General features: G+C 40.2%; 1 protein-coding gene across 2 annotated transcripts; it reads left to right on the forward strand.

The window, feature by feature from the left end:
* The first annotated feature begins 1,654 nt into the window (after positions 1-1,654).
* On the forward strand, positions 1,655-15,402 carry LOC133022829 (mitochondrial adenyl nucleotide antiporter SLC25A23-like). 2 transcript variants are annotated; one of them, XM_061089735.1, is made up of 10 exons: positions 1,655-2,187; positions 6,639-6,762; positions 6,917-7,004; positions 8,800-8,911; positions 9,653-9,811; positions 11,180-11,332; positions 11,555-11,668; positions 13,002-13,100; positions 14,520-14,670; positions 14,771-15,402. In XM_061089735.1, exons 1-10 carry the CDS (start codon positions 1,975-1,977, stop codon positions 14,950-14,952), a joined length of 1,395 nt encoding a protein of 464 aa, XP_060945718.1. In that variant the 5' UTR covers positions 1,655-1,974; the 3' UTR covers positions 14,953-15,402. The 2 variants fall into 2 exon arrangements, with proteins under 2 accessions (XP_060945718.1, XP_060945717.1); XM_061089734.1 differs by having other exon boundaries at positions 1,657-2,187; positions 12,933-13,100.
* The last annotated feature ends 1,690 nt before the right edge of the window (positions 15,403-17,092 follow it).

Below are 17,092 nucleotides of genomic sequence, written 5' to 3' on the forward strand. Positions count from 1 at the left end.
TTTGCAAGATGACTCTTTGCCATCAAAATGGAACTCGTGTTTTCATTTGGTACACACAGCCATATTTTCAAATGACACACAGGTACCATTTATTGAGTACACACAACTAAGCATTTGCTTGCACACTTCCAAGCATTTACAGCACACTGAAGTGCAAAATTTAAAACACAATCATCGAAATGGGACACACCATATGAATGACAATGACTGGAGAATTAGCCATTTCTTCTTTTGTAAACTGTCTCAGTGTAGGCCTACTTTTTTCATAGTCAAACATAAAACAGCACACAAATATGCAGCAAAAAAAGGTTTATTTCGGTTTATTTTACACACAGAGAACAGTACAGTACTGACACAGACAGCATGAGAATGCAAGTTCAACACAGTGGGCTACAGTGAGACACTGTAGAAAAGGAACAATATTGGATTACAGGTACAATACATGCATGTGTCAGTGCTGAATGTTTGGTACTAACAAGCACAAACTCTCGCACTAACTCCTTGATGCGTCTGTGTTCCGTTCGAATGGGACCCTGTTCACTTGTTTCATCCGCATGGCATTCCTATGAAGAATACGGTCCAATGTAGAGAGGCTGACGGTCTGGACGTTTCTAAATGTAGCATGGTTAACCAGGATCCTAGTTTTTTATTTGTCTGAGTGTGATAGCGTTGTTCTCACGAACCATATCTACAATTTCAGTCTCCTGTTCGGCTGTGAAAATGCGTGTTTCTCCACGGTGTGGTTCTCTTTCAGTCCTGCAGAATATAAATACTGTGAGCACACTGTATTCTATTCTATTCCATTGTTCATCAAACAAAACAAAGGCTCAAGGCACTTTTATGCCGCAGTCCTGATTGCAAATCGTTCAACAGACCTGAATGTTTAGAGATTTGAGTATTTGTGTGTTGTAGGTTGATGCTTTGATATTTTACTTGAGAAGTGTGTGCAACAACTGAACATTGTGTGTAGTGTTTTGACAACAAGGTGATGTGTAATTTACATCAGAGTGTAAAGAAGGAAAGTCAGAGTCTAATGCGGTAAGGGAGTGTGAAGTAGTGCCAAATTGGGTCAAGCTATTGGTACATGAAGTGAATGTTGTGCAAATTGTGCCGAATTTTCGCTTTTTGTGTGTTAATAACTGAGAAAAACTGTAATGCTTGTCAACTTAAAAGAGGCCATGGTTGTTGTGTTAGTTAGCACACGGTTTGAAGTCGCACAACTTATTGCCATCTGACCCCTCACCACTAGATGCCAGTAAATCCTACATCATGGCCTAATAAACAGAGAGAGAGCATTTGAAAAATAACTAATTAATTCTAATAAATAATAATAGTGACACAATAGACTTAATGACACAGTTCTGATTCATCTTTGAGACTCATATGATTCTAAGTGGATTTATCATGTTGGGACTATAAATTAATAAATGTAAAGAGTTCATCCCACAGCCTGACCTGTCTGTATTTCTTCTGTCTCACCATCCCACCACAACTATTGTGAGCGCGTGCGCTTAAAATGTCACGCGTGTCAGCTGCGGCAGAAGCGCGTGCGTCACAGAGAGGAGGCGGATTCACGTGCGGATCTAAATGCGTGTCAGTCACTTTCCCTTCATGTCAGTGGATCTTCGTTTCTAACCGACTGCACCGGCACAGACACACCCGGGCGGCTGCAGTGGATAGACCGTGTGAGCGCGCACGCAGATGTGTCAGCGCTGGTTTGACGGACTGCGGGAAAACCGCTCGCTCGGTCACGAGCTACGGAAACTAACACATCTGATTGAGTGAGTGGATTTGCGCGAGATTAATCCCACGCGAGCTGGTCTGAACCACATCCATCCACCCGGTCCCTCCACCGGTCTGCGTCCCCCTCCCCCGTTCGGTGTGAGGCACCGGCCCGCTCTTTTCGGCGCTGACTCTGCTCGGCTGTGACACTACCGGCCGATCAGCACCGAACACCGGCTCTCTCTCTTTCACATGGGCGGAGACGAGGAGGGGTTAAGCGCCCGGAGAAACCGCGGAGGGAACGAGGAGAGCGGAGAGCGTGCAGCGCCCCTGGACCCGGACAGAGAGAGGAGATATGCGGAGCTGTTCGAGCAGCTGGACTTGAATAAAGATGGCAGAGTAGACATCAGCGAACTGAGGACCGGACTGGCAGCTCGTGGTTTACACCGGGGAGAGGCAGAGGAGGTGAGGAGACCAGAAAGGGTTTTTTACTCCTGGACAGGGCCACAGGCTGATGCTGTAGGTCAGGTGCACAATCAGGGTAAACTGAGGCAGTTGTAGCCTAGTAACATCAGCCTGTTGCAAACTGAGAGGGAAGCTCATTTCACTATCCTCTGTACATAGAGGGGAGGGGGGGGGGGCTTTTGTCACTGAACTTTCATCAGCTTGTCTTCTGGTTGTGGACAGAATGTCTATTTTATTGCCATGCAGCAACAACCTGAGGTTTAACTTTGAAAAGCTCGATACCGCAGTCTGATCGTTAGATTTCAACGTTTACATAGCATGATAAAGAAAAAGGATAGAAATCATTGAGTGTAAAACAACAGTTTGAACTGTACAAGGCATCTTGCTGCCTGCAGTGTTCAACAACTACTTGAACACATTTAAGATGAAGTGGGATATAAATCATTAACAGTTCTTGTTATCAGGTGCCAAGCAACAACTTGTAAGAACACAAGTTTAACCATTTAAGCACCAATATTTTGAACTTTACTTCCCATATGAAGAACATGGGTTTTAAGGTAATGGCTGCCAGTGATCACAATCTCCCATCAAATATATCCTCATATAGAGGCTACATAAACAATCACTGTAATTTATATCATAACTTAAAGGCATATTTCACCAAAAAATGAAAATTCACTCATTATCTAGATGTGTTTGAGTCCTCATACACGTTTTGAGTCTCAGGGGTGAACAGTGTTGCAGCCAAATCCAATATAATATTACAACTATCACAATAAATATTACTTGGGGTGTTAGAAACGCAGCAGACCAAGGTCCAGGCTCTACCATGAAATGAAATTTTACGATGGTAACAAAAAAGAAAATTAGGCATTTATAACAATGAAGGTAATCCTCTCAAAGTCATCCTAAATTAGCCTTGCTTTGAGTGGTCATTAGGACAGGAAAAGCGCTATATAAATACAAACCATAACCATTATCAATTTGAATTCTTACCTGTGTATGAAATCAAATCACTCAGACAGGATTGTGGAAAATGAGAGTTGGCTTTGCAGTGTCTGCTTTCTCTTACTAAAAAGTAATCCTTTGAACATGTTGGAAGTACACAAGCTCCTCTTTTGAGAAATTGAAGCAGCTCTTACAATGGCTCTCGACCCTCCTGTGGGAGTCAGGACCTTCCTGATTACATTAAAAGACTTCTACAACAGTTGTAGAAGTGCTGTATGGAGAGAGAAATGCTGTATGAATAGAGTCTGAGAGCACTGGGATCAGTGTGTGGGGCTACATTCCCGTTTTGCCATTACAACCAGGCAAGCTTCCACACTGTGCATGCCACAAGAGTTTTGTATAGAGATGAATTCAAACAAAAAAGTTATATTCCAGTATTTTAATTCTTGCCTTAAGATTTCATACCAAAATTAATTTCATCATTATCCATGGGGCTTCGAGTTCTCAGCCTCACGACCGTCTGTATGGAAGGCACTCTTGGAAAGCAGAAGACTAATGGATGAAAACAAAGTCACAAAGTTTAAATTTGAAAAAACTTGACTGATTATGTCATAATTTAGACTTCCTATGCCTCATAATATCACTTACTTATCCAAATGATGGTGAATACTTAGTGTCTTACACTAAAGATATATAAATAATTCTTACATAATATATAAATTAATGACTATCTTGATAATGAGCCTTAAAATAATCCACAGCCTTAAAATAGCAACGTGCTTGACCACACTTCATTATTAGACCAACACAGCCATAGGTGTACAGGTTCTTGGAGTGCATTTGCAATTGAAACAACTGCATCATTCTGAAACTGGCACAGATGGTTGCGTTGTGCTTGGCGCCATTTTGCACCGGGTGTAAGATAGAAGGTTAGAAAAGTCCATTGACTGACTGTATGGCAACAGTAAGCAATGACAATGAGGAAGCGTGTGCATGAACAACTCAAGGTGTCTGAAGCTGAAACAGCATCCTTCATTCCGTTCTTTGCGAAAATAGTCTTTGCCTCCATGGAGATACATTTAACATTGTTCATGTAATTTATATATGATCATATTAACTGTGGCAATGATTCGTCACATTGGCATATAGTGAAGCATTATCATTACACAATATCGTATTTGAAATGCAGAGAATCCTTCATTCCTTATGACGCCACAGTGATGTAAGCAATTTTAATGGCTTTTAATTGTAGTGTGAATTAAATAAACAGTGCTGTCAAGTCTCACACTTTGGGGCTTTCAAGTCATTAATCTCTGTGAGACTAATTTCTGTGGCCTGGTTTTAAGACCATATAAAGACAACCTGTTCCAGTTTGCAGAGGAATCGAACCCTCTGTGGATGAATATTTTAACAGTCTGCTGACCTTAGCTGTCAACTGATTTATCAGTCTAGCTCTCCTATCACTTCACTGGATCTGACTGGATGTATGTGACTGACTGACTGGTGAGGCTACAACATTTTTTCAGCTTTATGCATAAAGCTGAAACACATCTCTCTGAACGATCAGTAAATCGGTGGCTGAAATCCCAGAACAGCTGAAGTCTTTAACTTATGTGTGTGGTTGGAAATCACAGGGAAGTAGCAGCTAGTTAACATGTCATCTTAATGGCTCATGTTTTAGCGACCGTTCCATACTTGATCCATTATCTGACACAGAAACAGAAAAACATGAAAATGAGAATCTGTATTAATATACTGTATAGCTGAGCACAGAACGGAGGACAGAAGCAAACAGATAAGGGATGAAATCAGCTGATATTTGCATTATTCACATATTTGTCATCTACCAACACAGTAGGTTCTCAAGCAGGATGTAGCAATGTAGTAGTAGTAGTTGTTTCTAAAGGTTTTGTTAGTCGTTATGATGTCAGCTCTGCCACACAGGCATGATGTGCTATAAGCTACTACACTACGCTAGTCAATTGAATGTAGATTTTTGTAAAAAGAAATGTCCTTGTTTGTTATGTTGTTATAGTCCCATGATCTGTTCTGTTTGCCATAGGTGTTGCTCTGTTGTTTCATGGGACATGACTAGTATGGGTATAATAGGTCGATAAATAGCACTCTCACTTATTCTCCTAAAATTACGACTTTATTCTCCTAAGATTACAACTTTATTCTCGCAGTATTAAGACTTCATGCTCGCAAAATTACTACTTTATTATCATATTAATACAACTTTGTTCTTGTAAAATTAGGAATCATTCCCCTAATATTAGCCTTTACGACTTTATTCTCATAATATTATGACGTTGTTCTCGTAAGATTACTACTTTATAAATTTCACTGTTTTTTGTGGTATATTGCCAATTCTTCCTCTATATTTCACTGCAAGTTTTGTTGACAGGTTTTCAGTATTCTGGTAACAAAGACCAAGATTTAGAGCAGAAGATGAATGAAATATTCATTTTTTTACTATCATTGCCATATTTTAATATGAAACAATACTTGGAATTCCTCTTTTTGTAAGTATTGCCTTTGCTGGATAGGTTACAGCAGAGCTGCAGACCCTATGTTTGTTGAGGTGACAGACAGTCACAGATCAGCTTATCAGGGGGTGCTTTGCCTGCTTGGTTCTCACTGCTTGCTTTTCATCAGACTCATCGTCTTCTCACGACAAAATGTTTGTGGCACAGGCACCTGCACACACCGCAATCCACAATCATAACCACAGTTTATGTTTCTTTATTTTTGTCAGCTTCATTTTTCATGATGAAATGTCCATCAAACAGAAACTTTTATGTTATTACTGTAGGCTGGTGCAGGCTCCATTAGCAGTGAAATAGACCGTAACATTCATCTCAGCTAATCCGATTACATGTGGACAACTCCTGAGAGTACAGGTTTGAAAGTACCCCAAACACTTCAGACCTTAACATCTGTCCTGAGAGATGTGATCCTAATGGACAGTTCTTCTGTTCACACCTGACATTAGTATGTGTCTTGAACCTGTCTCCTGTGACCACTTGTCATCTGATCTCACATCCGTGATTTATATGCAAACACACATGGATGCCATATCTGTCCACATAGACCAAATTATGTTGTGTTAACCCAGTCTACGTTTAAACTCAGTTTTGTGTATTTTTTGCGTTATCCTGCTAACAAACAAAACTGACAAACAGCAATGAAAAAACAAGAACTAATTGAATGTTTTGTTTCTAGTTAGAATAGAAGTACATAAATGTGTTTCCACCTCTCTTTGCACACTAACAAGTCTTGTGTCCTCTTTCTCTCTGTGTCCTGATCAAGAGAGGAGAGATTATATTCACAGCCAGGTAGGACGTGCTTTACAGACGTAAAGCATGTAAAGACTTACTCTCACAGGGAGCACAGTGGCTTGTTCTCACTCTCTACCGCCCCACCTCCACCACTGCCCCCAGCTCCCCTTACCACGGTGTAATGCCTGCTGAGTGACTGAAGGTCTGTCTCTGTGATCCCAGATCGTCCTCGAGAGCGACATCAACCATGATGGTCTGCTGGACTTCCAGGAGTTCTCTCAGTACCTGCGGGCTCACGAGAAAAGGCTCCAGCACATGTTTCACAGCCTTGACCACAACAATGATGGTGTGGGCACGCTACACACGTACAAAGAGACACATATTTTACTTCTCCTCCAATTCACCCTGATGATTTTTTCAGTAATACATGTGAAATACACCTGAATATCTTCTTTATATGGACGGAACTTTAAATTTTTCTGTTTTTCTCTGCCCGGTAGGTCGGATTGACGTGGGGGAGATCCAGCACTCTCTGCACAAACTTGGAGTTGAAGTCACCACGCAGCAGGCAACCAGAATACTGCAGAGGTGCATTGTTTGTGTGTGAGAAGAGGAAACAGTACAATATCAGACAGAAAATAATCATAGAAATAAATTAGTGCAGTCGCCCTGGAGCATCACTTTAATCCTACTTTTATAATACTGGTTTTGTTTAATTTAATCACCTTTAACCACTATGTGTTGGAAATATGACCGTCCATGTATTTTATATCTGTGATGTGATGTAATATGAAAATTTCACACACCACCACTGCTTCCTACCAATCCCAGATCTTAAAGTAGTCAGTTTGATTTAATATTAGAGTTTTGATCAGAAAAGGTTGAAGTTTGAGTCTAACTTGTTCCAAACATAATGTCACTGTCTAAGGTAAGGTTTTGTTGTCTCTGAATAGTTTTTGGCAAGAGAAAGAAGGACAATGCATTTATTCATGAATAGCCATAGTATAGTTACAGTACAGTGAACCTTTGCATACCGTTCGGTTAAATTTGACCCACTTTGACATTTGACAGCAGTAAAAATGTCCTTCTTTTAGCCAGAAATTTGACCCTAAATACCCCCAAGTGACCCAAAATACCCCCCAAATATGAATATTTTAAAACGTTATGCTTTAATTGCTGTTTTAAGGAATATTGAAACTGTGAAATAGGACATGGCATGTCTGTGTGTATTTTCTTTGGAACTGTGGTGACCTTGACACTGTCACGAGGACTGTCTGTGCTCCAACCACATTTGCCCAGGTTCCTGCAGAGACAGGCACCTGCTGGTCTTTGAAGGGTCATGGGGAAAGCTTGCAAGAGTGAAACAGCATAGGAATGATCATATATTGTGCACATAAGGAACAAAAGTACTAGAAATGTAATGTAAATATTTAGAAAATAAACAAATTAGGATCCATTTATTTTGATCTGATAAAGCTCTAAACAGAGCTAAAACCAGGGGTTGGGGGTTCATAAGATTACAAAAGTAATTGAGCTGCCATTTCAGTGACTGAGGTTATGGTGGCAAGACATACTGTGCAAGAGGCTCTTGAACTGATCGTTCAAGATGAGGAAGCAGATAGTGATTTGGAGGAGAACATGTCAGAGCAGGAAGACAACATAGAGAAAAACTCTGAGACGAGCACTCTGAGGGAGAGAGGCAGGCAGCAAGGGATTCATTTATCTCGAAAAACAATTCCATCAGTAGTTCCTCACTTCCACATCAAGTTGCAGGCAGGATGGCAGTGGAAGATGTCATTTGAGTGACTCGGTTTTAACGGTTACAACAATTTATCCAAGTGCTACAAACAGGTCAAGTGGTTTTAAGTTGAGTTTCTTGAAGTTGTTTCTCGTCTTATCCAAGAGGCTTCTTCACTCAGGGGTTAGAGCGGTCGTCCACTAACCAGAAGGTTGGCAAGATATTGAACCCCAAACTGTCCCTTCTCATAGAGAAAAGTGCTGCACATAGATTAACTGTATGAATGTGTGTGTAAATGGGTGAATTTAAAACTCAACTCAAGACTAGGAAAGCATATATAATTACAATATGTTTGTATGTTTTCACGTCTTAGGTAAAACATGATATTGTATGATAGTAGATATTTTTCTCCAAAAATGATCGGTGCATTAATTAAGGATTAATCATCCATTTATTAATGTCAGATAGGCTATTTATACATTCTAAATAGATCTGTAGTTCAAAATTCGCTATAGACAATGTATTTAGGAGGGAATTCTTTGTCCGGGTCAACATTTGAGTCACTGAAACGTTCATGGTACCGTGTAATGAAGCAAAATTTGCTAGCAATCTGCTGATAGCACTGTCCTGTATGCGCTCCCCCAGTATGGACAGGGATGGGACTACGACCATCGACTGGAATGAATGGCGAGATCACTTCCTGTTTAACCCCTTCCACAACATGGAGGAGATTGTCCACCACTGGAAGCACTCCCATGTGAGTAACTGGGCTCCATTGATAGAAATGTAATGACAGTAATGACATCCTGACAGTATACATACTTTTCAACGTCTGAGATCAGAAGCAGGACGTAGCAGTATTTATCAAAGTATAACAAAAACAACAAGCAGGTGATTTGGCACAAAAGTGGTTCAACAACACTGCTGTGTTTATCAATAATTATAAAGACAGATAGAGATAACTTAATGTGAGGTCATTTGATATAGTTAAATTTGTTGTATTATGTTTTTTTTTACTATCTTTATTCAAGAGCATGGCCTGTTAGATTGATAGCAGGACGAGATTGAATGTTCAGTTTTTGGAATGCTTTCCCTCAAAACCCTGCACTTGTACTCAAATAGCTCTTGGTTCTGTTAAGATTTGGTCATGGAATTTGGAAAGACTTGTTTCAAAAACAACTCCAAGCACAGAAGAAAAAATCCATGAGCAGCAGACGTTTCAGAAGAGAAAACTGGAGCACAGGAAATCTGTCCAAGCAACAAAATATCTGAGTGCAGGTGCACAAGCAGAGCAAAAGCAGAGCAAATCTAAGCACAAACAGGGTATATATGAGTGCAAGTGCAGGGTTTTGAGTGACAGCATTATAAAATCAGATCATGAAATCAATCAAATCTCAAACTGAAAGGCTGAATAAAGATGGGCAATACCCATATTCTATATACTTAAGGGTCTACTAACAAATAAAGATTGGGCATTTGATTTCTAATGTTGCAATAGATGTTTGACATTGGGGAACATCTGACAGTGCCTGATGAGTTCTCAGAGCGGGAGCGGCGGTCAGGTCTAGTGTGGAGGCAGCTGGTGGCCGGAGCCATGGCAGGGGCAGTGTCCCGGACAGGAACTGCTCCTCTAGATCGCCTCAAAGTCTTCCTGCAGGTCAGTCATCTCACATCCACCAACCAGATACAAAGACTCAACGCTCAGTGATGGACAGGCTTGTTAAGTATTGAGTAATGTAATGGAAACAATGCTTTATATTTTACAGTATGTGTGGTTGTGTCTCAAGCTGCTTATTATTTTGCAAATAAGCATGTTGCATGATCCCCACTTTACCCTAATCTTTGTATTTAATTGTAAAATAATATATTGGTTTTGTAAAAAAACTTCTGTGTATAATGAAAGTGATACTACACATTTGTGTGTGCATGTTGCAACATTTCAAGGCTGAAGCCCACTGTGATTTTCACTTTGCTTAGAGAAATGAAATAAAGGACATGGTGGGTAGTTTGAGTGGGTGCTTTAAGTGTTCTTAGCAAAATCACAGCGAAAGGTTCACAAACCATTTAGATACTGTAACAGAGAAATAACACTGATCAGCACCTGCAAACCTCCTACTCATTTATTAAAGTCAAATAAGAAACTCTGTGAGTACTGATAAAAGGTTGAAACCTAATAACCAACGTCTCTCTACACAGCAGTATTTCAGTGTTACTGGGGTTTAATTACATTTTTAGAGTTGAAGAAGCTATAATTGATATTTCAATATCAATAATGGGGTACAAGACTATATGTTAAACGGGTATTCTGCAGTACTGCAGTTTTATAACATCGTTTAGCTCACTGTTGTTCCAATGTTCAACTGAAAAAAAAAACTGATAAGCGCCACAGTACAAAGGTGATTTCAGTGAAAGAGCGCTGATAAACTTAATATCCACTACCTGCTCCCTAGCACACTTAGAGACCTAACTAGAGAACAGCTGGTGAGCACAGAGGAGTACTTAACTGCTACAGAGTCAGATATGTCCCTTAGCCGTTTGTGCTGGAGTAATAGTATTCAGTCTAATCCTGAACTATAACGCACGTAAGATCAACCCCCATAAAATACTTATTTTGATTCACAAAATCAAACCGATTTTCACTTGTTCGTAGATTTAAGCACTTTTCTTATGCTTTATTCTTAGACTACTACACTATTTCTTGATAAATCTACCACTTTGCTTGGCCCATACCCCACCCTTCCACCATGTTTCAAAAGATGTTTTAATTAGATTTTGGATAATCCTGCTAAACAGCAGCCTAATGATTTCTGTTTCTTTAATTACATTTCCGGGAACTTCCAAGCTTCTGGTACAACATCTCCTTTTCCTTCCTGTTCAGTTTCTTGTCTCGTACCTGTTGGAAATACATCCTATCCACCTTCTTTGCCTTATCACAAAGGCCATTCTGCCTATATGGACATTTTTTACATTTTGTAACTTGCAGGTTGTAATGACATGACTGATATGCACTTTTTGGTGTGTCCAGGTACACGGCTCTACGTCTCGAGGGATTAATCTGTGCTCTGGACTGAGGGGAATGGTCAAAGAGGGAGGCGTCGTGTCACTCTGGAGGGGAAATGGTATCAATGTCCTCAAGATTGCCCCTGAATCTGCCATTAAGTTTATGGCCTATGAGCAGGTCAGCACATTCTATCAATCATTAAAGTGGAAATCTGACGGCTAGCATTGATAGTTTGCTTTAGTCATTATAGAAATCAGAAAAGGAAATCATGTCAGGATGATAAAATGATGTGGATGCCTTTGCATTAACTTCTTCTCATGCTGCAAATTCCAATATCACCCATCTCGTCGGTGCATTATGTCATCCCCTCCTCCTTTCCTTCCTCTTCTCTTAATCCAGATCAAGTGGGTGATCCGGGGCAATAGAGAGGGGGGCAGTTTGAGGGTACAGGAGAGGTTCATTGCTGGCTCTCTGGCAGGAGCTACTGCCCAGACCATCATCTACCCATTGGAGGTCAGTTTAAAACTTTAGTAGATTTCTCAGTCTTTCCCTCTTTAGGAGTAGTTTCTTAATTTTTCCCTTATCTATTTCTTTTCTCCCTATGTCATGTATATTCCCAATCTTTAATTGTAGGGTTACTCTCAACGAAGATATGTTTTCATTGAATTACATGTTTAAATGATTAGGAGCCAAGTTTTGATATGAATAAACTCCCAAAGTTGTATTGTGTCAGCGACACATTTTAGCATGAATGCAGAGTCTTTATTAAGACTATATGTCCTGAGTATTAAGTAAGTAAGTCAAGTTTATTCAATGGAGCAGGTGTTTCACAAGAGTACAGTTGTTAAAACTAAAGAATAAAAGAAATAGACAAAGCATTTGCACACGTACAAAAAGGAAGAAAGTTTGGCAAATTTTTAATAAATTACTTTTTAACTTATTTTGGATGGATCACTAGAGACTGCAGATCGTATGTCAATAAGAAGGACATTCCATAGTGTCAAATACTTGATCAACTTTTGCTTTTACCTTTGTGCGAGGGAAAACTAGTGAGCCCTGATCAGAAGACCTATGTGACCTGCTGGTGATGTAAGGTACCAACAGGTTATAGATGTACATAGGTAACTGGACATAAATTGCTCTATAGGACCTATAGTATAGGTTACATGGAGAACCCTAAAATGAATTCTGAATTTAATGGGAAGCCAATACAAAGAATATATAAATGGGTGAGATGTGAGTCGTCTTGCTGGATCCATTCAGTAGCCTTTCAGCAGCCATCTTGTCCGTTTGTAGGCGGTCCAGAGACGATTAGGTAATGCAGGTATGACAATTACTGTAGTCAAGTCTGGGAGATATAAGAGCATGAATTATCATCTTAAATCAAAAATCGGAGATGATAGGCTTCAGTTTTGAAGTTAAGGAGATGTATAGGGTTAGAGCCCTATGAGTACTAGTCAGGACCAGAGATCCAGCCCTGAGTAATTTCAGGGCTGGATAAATGAAAACTAGAAGGGGGTAAAGATTATTGAATTTCAATGACAATGAGTGGAGGATGCAAGGGGAATCAAATTTTAGGATAAGATGTATGTGATAAAATGCCAGATCAGCAGAAGATTCATCAGAATCCAACATTCTGAAGGTTGGCAGAAAAACAGTTTAACTTCTACATTATTTGCAAAGTTGTGAGCAATGTCGCCTGCAACAAAAACAGGCTCACTTAATAATTGCATTATTTATTCTTCTTCATCCTCTCCTGTCCCCCTCCGCTGGGTAGGTGCTGAAGACTCGTCTTACATTAAGGAAGACAGGGCAATACTCAGGTTTGGCTGATTGTGCCCGACAGATCCTGAAGAAAGAGGGGGTCCGAGCTTTCTACAGGGGCTACCTTCCAAACACTCTGGGCATCATCCCCTATGCTGGCATTGACTTGGCTGTATATGAGGTATGTGTCTGAACCTGCGATGCGTGTGTAAGGGAACAGGGTAGGGCTCCATATGCAGGCACACACACACACATGCAGCAGGCAAGAGGTGAAGGGACGTTGGAGTTGAGGGGATCAAACCACCTCTCATGGTTTGGATGGAGAGATGGACCCAAATGCAGAAATTATAAAGTAAAAGGTAATTTAATTAAATAAGTATTTAACAAAACAAACAAAACATTAACACTAAACAGTAACAAACAAAACACGAGGCTTACGCAGGGATACAGGAGATCAGGAAATCATGAAAGCACCATGGAAGGCAGGAGGGATGACAAACAAACACCGCAGGAACACAGTCAATCCGACAGAGGACAAAGGGAAGACAGAGGCTTAAATACACAGGGAAGGGAGGGGCAATTGAACACAGGTGTAACACATGAGGGCAGAGGAAGACAATCACCGACAGGAAGTGAAGACAGAAACAACACACAAGGAACAGACTACAAAATAAAACAGGAAACAGAAACAGAGTGCAAACATGAAAACTCAAACAAACAACAGAGATCTACGAAACAGAAAATACTTTTACAATTAACTTAAACATGCACTAAAGTGCCAGATCCTGACACCACCTGTTCAACAAACACATGTAGAAAATCAATAGTTTTAATTGTTTGGTTTGCGGCCTGCAGGTGACATTTTTAAGAAGCGCAAATTAAAGCTCTGTGTCTGTATAGTCAGAGTGATTATGTTAGTTTAGAGTGAATCTGGTATACTCCCCCACCCCATCAGTGTTACCCACAGTGAATCACAACAGCTGCAGAGAGAGGAGAGGACAGAGGACAGGAGGATCGGCTGAGTCAAACTCTTGCTTCATGTCGCTCCCCTGTGAACAATATTCAATTGTCTTGTCTTGATAGATTCTCCAAATCATGTTATACACAGTAAATATGATGGAATGGAATTTCCTGCAGTAACATATATATCATCATTATTTTTTCTGCACATCATACATTTTATTGATGGCTTAAATTTCAGTTTCCTGATGTTCACTACATGTTATAAACCAGTTAGAAGAACTCAGAAAAACATAAATATAAAATGATTTTGATAATGAATTACATTCTTTGTTTACTACAGTCTCTGATACGCATTGGAGGCTTCAACGGAAATGCGTTTCATTAACTTTGAACGTGGTGACATCATGTGTTGCCAAACTTCATTGTGATTCCATTGCTTGCCTTTGCTAGTGTTATGTGTGGTAAAAGTCTATGGGACATTACTGGGAAAAGGAAACCAGGGTTCTATTTTATAATCCAGTCCTGAGGTGACACTCTTGAAACGAGTTATTTGCAGCACTGACTGATGTGTGGAACAGGCGACCTCTATTGACTCTTCTCCTTTATTTTTCCACACTCTCACTGCTCATGCTGTAAGACTTTGAAGAACGCCTGGCTCCAGAGATACTGTGTAAATTCAGCAGATCCAGGAGTTTTGGTCCTTCTGGGCTGTGGCACCACCTCCAGCACTTGTGGTCAGCTGGCATCCTATCCTCTCGCTCTCATCCGCACACGCATGCAGGCGCAAGGTATCCTATTCTGACTTATTACAGACATACTGAGCATGAACAGCAATGGATTGGTTTCTTCTGAGAACCACTGTAACCTCTGTTGCTTTTCTTCTTGCAGCCACTACTGAGGGTAAACCCAAGCTGACGATGGCGGGCCAGTTCAAGTACATCATATCTCATGAAGGTGTACAGGGCCTGTATCGCGGCATCACCCCCAACTTCCTCAAAGTCATTCCTGCAGTCAGCATCTCCTACGTTGTGTATGAGCACATGAAGAAAGCCCTCGGGGTGGTTAACTAGACTGAGACAAAAATAAGCGACATCAAGGAAAAAAGACAGAAATGGGAAAGACTCATTACACAAGTGAGAAGCGGAGCAGAGGTGATGGTGCAGCTTCTCAGACTGAAGATGAACTGGAGGAAATGGCTGGAAGTCTAGGAAAAGGAGAAGAGAAAGGAGCCATTTTTCAGATTGGGATGGTTCTGCTAGAGTTTACACTGCACTTTCTGTTAACACATTCAGGTTCCAGCTTGGGTAACTTGCGGGTCATCTGCCTGTACATCAAATTTCTTTGGCAATATGACTGAAATTAATGTTTATCCTCTCTTAAACTATTTTACCACATGCATACATACAATGCATTAACTTCAAGTATATTTTAAATTACACCCTGCTCCAGTGCACACAGCTTAACAATATAGGAATTTTTACAGATTGCGGTCTAATAAAACGCTGGATGTGACTTTCTAAGATTTTTTAGTAATGCGTTTTTTGTTATTTCAGATTATTTTTTGCTGCCTCCGTTCATATCCAGCTGAGGTTGTTGGGTACAGGGAGAAGAGATGTCGCTGTCATGACAACAGCTGGTTGAGCGGATGATGGCTAAAGCTTTTTGTTAAAATAATTTAGTAATATTTACAACTTTAGCACCACAATGTGGGTCAGTGAACATTGTTTTTTATCCAGGTTGGGATAATGAAGAAAGCTTCTACAACCAAACCCTAACATTGAGCAGTGAATGACTAAGTCTCATATTTTCTTAGTCTTACAGTCTTTCTTAGTCCTGCGAAAAATGCACTGTGGTAAGATACTACACTTCCTGAACAAGGCCTTAGGTTCTTTGCACATTACAATCTCTTGCATATCTGAGATGTTCACTGTAGTTAACCATACTGTGGTTTTCCAATGATAATGCATGAAACCTATTCTTTTGTGTAGACCCTGTAGAAACAAAGTATTACCAAACCCGGAAGGACAGAACATTTCAAATCATGACAGTGCTTGGAGACAGTTGTAGAAAGACATGAAATATGATGTAGGTGCCTGATGGAATCCCTGTATCTAACCTGCAGACTTTTCTAGACAAACCTTTGCTATGCAGAAGAGATTTTACGGTGTATGTTTGATCTGATGGTGCTGCTCGTGTTTCGTGTACAACCCTCAACAACCCAGTGGTGATCAAACCTTGATCAAACACAGGACTGTGTTGTGGCATCATTAGTCTGGCATCAGTTTAGGTATTTAAACAGCAATAGACGTGTGTCTTGTACCAGGGACTTAATCATGTGATTGTAAAATAATCAAATATTTGTGGCTGAAGAGGCATTCCTTGTATCTATTGTTGTGCATATGATACCTTATGCTTGGCACCATTTAATGGTGTGCCTTAGGGCATTCAATAAATTTGGTTATTAAATATTAATATTTAAAATATGTATATCAAATAATAACTTCAATTGATTAAAGTGACCCCAGGGCACCACCCGTCAAACAAGGGGAATAGACAGCCATTTTATTGATTAAGTTCCATGAAAGTATTTATTACAAATGTGGAACTCTGATTAATAATTAAATGTATAACTATAACCGTGTTGCTGTCCTAATACTTAAACACCGCATGGTATTGGGTGACCATTGTTTACATGACATGAGGTAAAAATAAGCAGCCTCTAGTTTCATGGTTGTGTGGTGCAGAGGTGTATGAACAGCCAGCAGTCAAGAGAGAACGGTTGTGTCAACAACAGTTACCAACTCCTCAAAACGTATCTGGATAATGTGAGATCTATATGACAAAACATCATTGATCTCTCTCAGTGTGTCGTTCAGCCATATCGGAGTTTGAATAACTTAAGGACCACTAAATAGGTTTTTCTGCAGCGTTCAATTGTATCAAGCAGTCATAATCGGCAGATGTAGTTTGCTAAGTTGTCATGGAGATGGCACTGACCTTATCCATGTCTGCTCAAAGGTCAGGTCTGAAACTTCTTGAGAATGGAAATGGTCGTTTAAATGAGACCATTCCATCTTAAAGTCCATTTCCATGCATTTTGAGATTTTAACCAGAGAAGAATGCTTTTATACTGACAAAAAGGAGCTGGCACATCCTGCTCTGTTACTGGCTAGATCCAATTGTTTACCACAACCAAACCAGAGGCCACAA

This window comes from Limanda limanda, chromosome 17, assembly GCF_963576545.1.
Source record: "Limanda limanda chromosome 17, fLimLim1.1, whole genome shotgun sequence".
In the NCBI taxonomy this organism is placed as follows: Eukaryota; Metazoa; Chordata; class Actinopteri; order Pleuronectiformes; family Pleuronectidae; genus Limanda; species Limanda limanda.

What these genes read in the sequence shown, in the direction of transcription:
- LOC133022829 (XM_061089734.1), top strand. Translation starts at nt 1,975, where the DNA reads ATGGGCGGAGACGAGGAGGGGTTAAGCGCCCGGAGAAACCGCGGAGGG. An exon ending in ACCACTGGAAGCACTCCCAT is followed by an intron (nt 8,912 to 9,652) that starts GTGAGTAACTGG and finishes ATGTTGCAATAG; the next exon opens with ATGTTTGACATTGGGGAACA. An exon ending in TTGACTTGGCTGTATATGAG is followed by an intron (nt 13,101 to 14,519) that starts GTATGTGTCTGA and finishes TCATGCTGTAAG; the next exon opens with ACTTTGAAGAACGCCTGGCT.